Source organism: the organism of the source record quoted next, unplaced genomic scaffold (genome assembly GCF_019419815.1).
Source record: "Pyrus x bretschneideri cultivar Hongxiangsu unplaced genomic scaffold, Pyrus_bretschneideri_v1 Contig42, whole genome shotgun sequence".
In the NCBI taxonomy this organism is placed as follows: domain Eukaryota; kingdom Viridiplantae; phylum Streptophyta; class Magnoliopsida; order Rosales; family Rosaceae; genus Pyrus; species Pyrus x bretschneideri.
In genome coordinates, this window is record NW_025999746.1 from 2,255,311 (window position 1) to 2,263,427 (window position 8,117).

Sequence of the window (8,117 nt, forward strand, 5' to 3'; positions counted from 1 at the left end):
CAAATGATGAACTCCACTGACGAAAAAAAATTGAAAAACAATACCTCGAATATACTATGAATAATAATGACGATCACATTTCAACGAAATAATAAAAAATATAAATTAAATAGCATAAGGATCTATATTTTTTTTTCAAAGAGAAAGAAGAAGGTTTGCAAAACAACGATGAATTCTATTAACGATGAAAATCTGGAACTCAACTTAAAAAAGTTAGGGTTAAAATTGATAAATCATAATTTATTATAGTTGGGTCATTTTTAGTTGTACTACTTTAATATGGGCCTTTTAGTAATTATTAAACAAAACTTATAACATGATATTTTATTAAAACTAAAACTTTTCAAGCCATTTTCATTAGTTTTCCTAAAAAAAAATGAAAAATAAAATAAAAGTTTTACTAAAAATAATTAACATATAAAATAGTTTAGTTATTGTCACGCCTGGGACCTGGAGTCGGTGGAAAAATTAACCCTACGTCTGGAGTGTGATTAAAAAATAAAACGAAAAGCAAACTTCTCTTAGAAAAATAACTCCAAAAACCCTTAAACGGTGTACAAAAAATAATAAAATAAAAAATCTTAAATCCCTTGTTTAACACAACCTCATCTCATTTAGTTCCTCTCTGGCCAAGTAACTCATCTGTAAAATAAAAGGGTCATTCACACTATAAAAATATGATGTAATATCAAAGTTTTAACCATGTAATGTCATATCACATCGTCCCTTTACGTGTTCATTACATCTTTCATCAAATGTAACTCATTACGTGACTTCTAATGACCTTCCTACTCTAATATCTCCGTGTGCATTTTACATTCATCCCTCGGATTAATGCAACACTAAAGTTATCATGCTCCATGAACATTTCCAATAATTTAGATTTCACTAAATTAATAATTCCAAAAGCATTTCAACAAATTCAACATGCTTGACTTGAAATAGAGATATATTTGTAAATAGATAAATCTCATAATAACTCATAATTTTCGTTTACCAAAAAAAAAAAAATTACAACGCATTACATAAATCACACACCTTAATAATCTAAACTTCGGCAAGACAAGCCAACTAACATTTCCACACACAAACCCTGGCGCTCTCTCTTTTTCTCCGCGTTGTATGCACTGCATGCTTCCTCAAGCTTTGCAGGAACTCACCTATTTATGGTGGTGATACGGCGGCTGAAAGAGTCATCTAATTGGTTCCAAATGGATGACACGTCATAACTTTGGCTCCAATTGGATAACCAAAGGCCTGATCTCAACAGCTCATGCTTAAAATTCATGAGTCACATAGATACATGTACTTGGTCATCATGTGTTGACCAATATACAACCCTAGTCGACACATATATATGTATTTTATATATAAGACAACACAAAATATAATTATAAAATACTGATTTTCACAGTTATTCCGGTCATTAGATTTTATTTTGATTCATATGAATTAGGAAATAATTTATATAAATCAATATTTTTTCTATTCTGATTTCTGACAATTTTATTGAAGAACTTCAACAAAAATCTAATTCTTATTTCATATCATTTTAAATTCTCTCAAACGAGTGCATGCGAGGGTTGAACACTGTCGTGACCTACCCAACGCAAAAAACAAAAAGCGCATTGGCCGATAGCTGCTGACATTACTATGGTGGGCGGGAATGTCTATGTAAAATAATAATATTAATATTGGAAGGTGGACGGGAACGCCCGACTGGAAATTGCATTGGATCGTATAAGTCAATGTGCAGAACTATTGCGGTCATTCCCGTATAAGTCAATGTGCAGAACTATTGCGGTCATTCCCTTGTAATATATATATACTTCAACACTCGCTCCGCTTTCCTCACCAACAATCCTCTCATCTACGTGACCCTCTGTCGTACAGTTCTGCTCGTCTAATCCTCTATTTTCCTCGTTATTTTCGTTTTTTTTAAAATGGCTCAGGAGAAGGAAGCGATTGGCGCAATGGAGTGGAAGATAAAAATGGCTGGCGGGTCATCTGAAAGTTTGGCTCCCACCAAGGCACGATGGTGCCCCCGCATAGCCTGGCTTGCATTAAAGGGTCTGGTTGTAGGATTGGTTATGAAAGTATGGAACTTTCTGAAGAAAGCTTGGGACATGGGACACAATGAGCCTAGAAAGGTGATCCATTGCCTCAAAGTTGGGGTGGCCCTCACAGTTGTCTCACTCTTTTACGCCATGAGACCTCTATATGAAGATGCGGGAGGAAATGCCATATGGGCAGTTATGACAGTTGTGGTTGTCTTTGAAAATACCGTTGGTAAGTTACGACTATTTTTCTCATTTGTTTTTTACCACGATTTAAAGGATGAGTGGGATATTAGCTCCTCAATGAAGGTCGCAAAGCGAAAAGCACCCATTAGTAACTTGTTATGTGCATGCAGGTGCAACATTAAGTAAAAGTATAAATAGAATTTTTGGAACTTTTCTTGCTGGATTTCTTGCCATCGGCATCCATTGTATTGCGCGTAAATCCGGGAAAGATGTTGAGCATTTCATCACTGGATTTTCAATTTTCTTATTAGGTATGTAGTAGTCTTATTAATCTCATTTTACTTTGTAGTAGCTATAAATAGAACACATAAGTTTAATGTGTTACTGTTACTGTTATTCTTTTTTCTTCAGCTTCTGCAGCAACCTTCTCTAGATTTATAGCGTCGGTGAAAGCCCGATTTGATTACGGTGCCATGATCTTCATCCTCACATTCAGCTTAATTTCGGTGTCGGGTTACCGAGTGGATCAGTTATTCGACCTGGCCAAACACAGAATGTCGACCATCATCATTGGAACTTCCTTGTGCATTGTCATAACCATGATCATTTGCCCCATTTGGGCTGGGGAGGAACTCTACATGCTCATCACTCGGAACATGGACACGCTTGCCAATTCCTTAGACGGTACAAAATTTAATCCAATGCCAACAAGTTTAGGACAATTTAATCCCAACTTGTGTAGTTGTCCTAGGACAATTTTGCTGACAGTATAAAATTACCCACTATATTCTTCAGGTTGTGTGGCAGATTATTTCAATAATAGTGGAGGCTTTGCTGGTGACAAAGAATCTGACAATAAATTGCTTGGCTACAAATGTGTTTTGGGTTCAAAGGCAACAGAAGAATCCATGGTATTGCAACAGAAACATATATAATTTCATGGTGTAATTTTCATTTTTGATTCAATAAATTCTCTTGTATCATCGAGATTTTTTTTCTTTAAAAAAAGAAGGAATATGTATATATCTCTAATAGTGCCATTAATTGTCCATTTTATAGGCCAATTTTGCTATATGGGAGCCGGCACACGGCCGATTCAACTTCCGGCATCCGTGGAATCAATACCTTAAAATCGGGGCATTAATGCGTGACTGCGCTTATTGCATTGAGGCGTTCAACGGTTGTGTCAGTTCCAAAAATGAGGTAAATTATGTAGTCTACTAAAAGCGCTTTTATCCTAAACGAATCGAATTTTCTCATTAAATTTCAAGTGCTTTCTAGAAAGATACTTGAACTGCTTCATGCTTCATGAAGAAGAATCTACTAAGTGTTTCTCCACTATGGGACTTCTAAGTGCTCTTATAACCCATAAACGAGTTTTTCTGACTTGTTTGGTTGGACGCTATCAAAAACGTTTTCAATTATTTAAAAATGCTTTTATTAGCGCAAGAATGACGTAAATTGAACCACTTTCATATGAATTAAGCACTTTCAGTTATCTAAAAACGTTTTTATTAGAACAAGAATGACTCAAATCCACTTTCATATGAATTTACAGGTATCTGAGCTCACAAAGACGCATATCAGCAACACTGCCATAAAAGTAAGCTCAGACTCCTCAATGGTGATAAAAGAACTAGCAAGGACTATGAAAACAATGAAGAAATCATCTGCAATAGATCTCCTCGTTGGAGAAATGAACAATTCAGTTTTGAAGCTCCAAGAGGACTTGAAATCTCTGCCTAAATTATTCATTAATCCACAGCCGCCTCTGCAAGAACCCGAAAGTCCTGGAAACAACAACAAAACAAAAGCAGAAGCAGCAGCAGTTGCTCTCATGGACATAATTCCACTTGTGACTTTAACTTCTCTGCTGGTTGAGATTGTTGCCAGGATTGAAGGCATGGTTAGTGCAGTTCAAGAGCTGGCAAAGCTGGCCGAATTCAAGGCAGTGGGCGATCGGAAGGCGAATCAGAATCAGACTACTAACAAAGTTATACCAGATCAAAGTGCCCTCCAAAGGGTTTGAGATAGTTTTGTACATTGATTATTTTTCTTCGCAGATTGCGTTGCCAAAAAGGGAGCAAGAAATATATAGTAATGAGGTGGTGCTGTAAATTATACCAATCTAACAACTCGGAACATTATTCAAAATATTTCAATTAATCAAACTTAAATTTGATCACCGCGTATACATTGATCTGAGATTTTAAAATCCAAATGGCATTTTATTTTAGGAAAATTTTATTTGAACTCAATATCTTTACACCAAAATAATAATTTTTTATAACAAATTAGCAAATTAGCCTTTCGATGAATGAAAAAGAAAAGAAATGAATAGGGTACTTTTATACGCAACTCCACAAGCTACTAAGGTCTAGTTTGGTATTGAGATGATTCTAAAAAAAGTTGGAAACTGTTTTTGTGTTTGGTAAACATTCAGCTTCAGCTTTTTTTCACAATTTTGGGTGAAAAAAAGCCAAAAACAAGAAGCTGCAAAACTCAGTTTTGAAAAACTGGTTTTTTTTCACATCTATTTTACATAAAAGTTTACCAAACACTATAATACTACTTTTTTTTTTTTCAAAAGCACTTTTACAAAAAAGTTTACCAAACACTCTGCTACTTTATTTCACAGCTGCTTATTCTCACAACACTGCAGAAGTAGTTTTTTTTCAAAGTACAGCAATACCAACACCCCACATTTGATGTTTTGCTCCTAAACTTCCAATACTGCCCTTAGTTAAACTCCCAAAAAACTAAAAACCCCAGCAGGTTAGCCACCCCACCTACCCACCAGGGGCCACTCAACGTCGACCACCCACCCCAAATCTTCTAGTGGCCGGTAACATCTCCTCCTTTCTATCTCTTTCATTCGCTCTTTCTATCTGTATTTGGCCAAGCGGAAGGAAGCCATGAACTTTTACCTAGCGTAGCCATCTCAATTCCAAAGCTAAGTCAATAAACTACAAACATGACAATGAAACATTATAAATTGGGGTGAAGATTGGGGACAAAATGACCAGTGGTGACGCATGCACTGGCAAGGCAGATGACAGCCTGATTGGGTGGTGTTTGTAGCGCAGTGAGAGGGTGGTCGTGGTGGAGAGATTTTTCAATGTAACCGGTATACGGGATGGTACACCACGTGTTATTGTACAAATGGTGGGATATATGTGCTAAAAAGTTAAAAACTTAAAAAATGAAATTTCCCACCACTTCGATTAAAACAAGTGGTGTACCACTTGTATTCCCGTCATAATTAAAAATTTCTCGTCATAATGGTTGCCAGCAGTGTGGTGGCTCATTGCTGGGTTTCTGATTTTTTTTTTTTTTTAATGGCTAAAAGTGGGATTTTAAAAGGAAAGATTAGATGCGTGGTGTTTGGAGTAGTTTGGGGTGCCAATAGAATTGCCTAATGAATATGAATAATGCTTGACTGTAAAAGAAAAACAGTAAGTCCTGCATGGTATTCAATCAGAAATGAACATGTGCCCAAACAATTGAAGAAGGCCTAAACAGATAAACGGCCCTTCTTGAATTTCTTCAATATGGGTCATAAACAAGGATGAGTCTTGGGCTTGCATCTTGGACGAATTTGGAAAAAAAAAAAAGCATCTGTTTTCTCTCGGGCACGAACCTTTTCCTCATGGAAAGCTTGAGAACAACTTGATTCGATTTCACAGCAAAGAGGAAAATATTAGGGTTCATACCCTCCTGGAAATGAGGATCTACATGGGTTAGCTTTAAAAATTGACCGACCAATCCAACACCTACCTCTTGCCATAAGTAACTGCAGTTGCTGCAAGATCACAGCTTGGCGTGCCTTGAATTTGTGTTGAGCGGCCTTGAGTTTATTTCAAAAATTTGCAAACGAGGCCTCTAGGTTCGAGACGCAAGTTTCCATAGATTTACTCAAAGCTAGACGCAGCATACAACGAGGAAATGATTGAGATGGACAAACGACTGGCTCGATACTAATGTTAAAACCCAACTCCACTTCTTTATCAATTGCAAAATACCTTCTTGTGTTACACAAAGACTATTACAATCATCAACATAACTCTCTAATTATTACAGCTGCTGCTATTTATAATAACTTCCTAGCTTACTCCTTAAGCTACCCTTTAATAACTTTTAACCACCTTTAACAACCTCAACAATCCAATCTTATCCATTTGGCATCCTAACAATATCCCCCTTAAAAACCTACTAATACAGAAAACAGAAACAAGTACAATTGAATCAAAAGCATATCAGAAATTGACAACTTCTGAAAATTTAAGGTAATTGGAAGATGGTCCATGTGGTAAAAGAATTAGGATTTAGGGCCTGTTTGGGATTGAGGTGCTTAAAAAAAAAGCTACTATGAAAAAAAGCTATGAAAATTTTTGGTGTTTGGTAAACTTTAAAAAGCAGCTTTTTTTCAAAGTTGAGGGTGAAAAAAAGCCCAAAACAGAGAGATGACAAGAAGCTACAATTTGCAGCTTCCAAAAGCAGCTTATTTTCACCCACACACAGGTGAACAGTGTCCAGGTTTAATGAAATAACCATAACCCAAAACTGCCCTCGACTTTCCCTTCACCGACGCTCTCGCCTTTCTCCAGAACTCTCTCACACGCTCTTCACCTCAGAGCTCTCTCTCATAACCCGAACCTCAGGCTCTCTCTCGTTCTCTCGTTCTCTCGTTCTGTCGTTCCAAAAACTAGCGAACTCGTTCTCTCGTTCTCCAGATTTCTCCAGGTAAGCTTCTCATTTATTTGTTTGGATTTTTCAAATTAGGGATGGGGAGATTAGGGAAAGAGGGGTGGGAAGAGCAAAGGGATGAGGGAATGGGTGTCGGGAAAAACAATTGGGGATGGAGGGTGGGGAAAAATTAATTGGGGAAGGGTGATATGGTTTGTGGAAAAAATTAATTGGATATGCCTAATTACTCGTTCAATAAGCAAGTGAAGATTGTCATTGCTACAATGGCTCTTCATAACTACATACGGAGGTATTCTGAACGTGATCGTCATTTGGATGACCACAGGGACTTTTGTGAAGAAAGCGATAGTAGTGATGATGATGATGATGAATATCAAAATTATCAAGTTGAAAGATCACATGAGATAGAGGCATTAAGAAATAGAATAGCAACAAGTTTGATGAATGCATCTAATTAGACTACTTTCAAGTACATTAACAATATTGTACTAATGAATCCTAGCTATTCACTCTAAAATATTTCTATTAAAGTAGTTTGTCATACTAATTAATATTTAAGATAAAGTTTATAAATATTTTTCTTCTAAAAATAAAATATATTTAGTAATTCACTTTTATTTGTTAATAAAATTAAATTAATAGCACATCTAGTAATATACCCTTTTTGGTCATTTCACACAGTCACAGCTGTTTTACAAAAAAGTTTACCAAACACTATGATACTGCTTTTTGTTTCCAAAAGCACTTTTACAAAAAAGTTTACCAAACACTTTACTGGCTTTATTTCACAGTCGCTTATTCTCACAACACAGCCACTTATTCTCACAGCAGCTTTTTTTCAAAGCACAGCAATACCAAACCAGCCCTTAATCCCTTGTGGTATAGTCCATTAATAAATTTAGTCGAAAAGTGATTTTTTTTCGTTAAATGCCTATTAAATGCAGAGATAAAAATGTACTTTGATGTGTGCACCTTCTTCTTCCTTCTTCCTCGTCTTTCTTCTCTGCCTAATCAAGGAAAGTTTAGGCCTTTTTATCAGAGGAAGTCATATGCAGTTTCTAGAGAGAGATGTAGAGACTAACATTATCAGAGTCAGAATCAAGGGACACAAATCCTCTCCGGATCTGAGCCTAGAGTTCAATAGATCCGGGCTATTGAAATTTGGTC

At 36.2% G+C, this 8,117-nt stretch overlaps 1 protein-coding gene across 1 annotated transcript; it reads left to right on the top strand.

The window, feature by feature from the left end:
* The first annotated feature begins 1,846 nt into the window (after nucleotides 1–1,846).
* Nucleotides 1,847–4,318, top strand: LOC103950140 (aluminum-activated malate transporter 10-like). The gene is made up of 6 exons (XM_009361297.3): nucleotides 1,847–2,289; nucleotides 2,414–2,554; nucleotides 2,655–2,927; nucleotides 3,039–3,154; nucleotides 3,303–3,446; nucleotides 3,802–4,318. The coding sequence occupies exons 1-6, from the start codon at nucleotides 1,944–1,946 to the stop codon at nucleotides 4,270–4,272; spliced, it is 1,491 nt and encodes a 496-aa protein (XP_009359572.3). The 5' UTR covers nucleotides 1,847–1,943; the 3' UTR covers nucleotides 4,273–4,318.
* Nucleotides 4,319–8,117: the final 3,799 nt, after the last annotated feature.

Excerpts from the sequence above, each read along its gene's own strand:
- LOC103950140 (XM_009361297.3), top strand. The coding sequence starts at position 1,944 with ATGGCTCAGGAGAAGGAAGCGATTGGCGCAATGGAGTGGAAGATAAAA. Across the intron at positions 2,928-3,038 it reads GCTTGCCAATTCCTTAGACG|GTTGTGTGGCAGATTATTTC; the intron begins GTACAAAATTTA and ends TATATTCTTCAG. Across the intron at positions 3,155-3,302 it reads AGGCAACAGAAGAATCCATG|GCCAATTTTGCTATATGGGA; the intron begins GTATTGCAACAG and ends TCCATTTTATAG.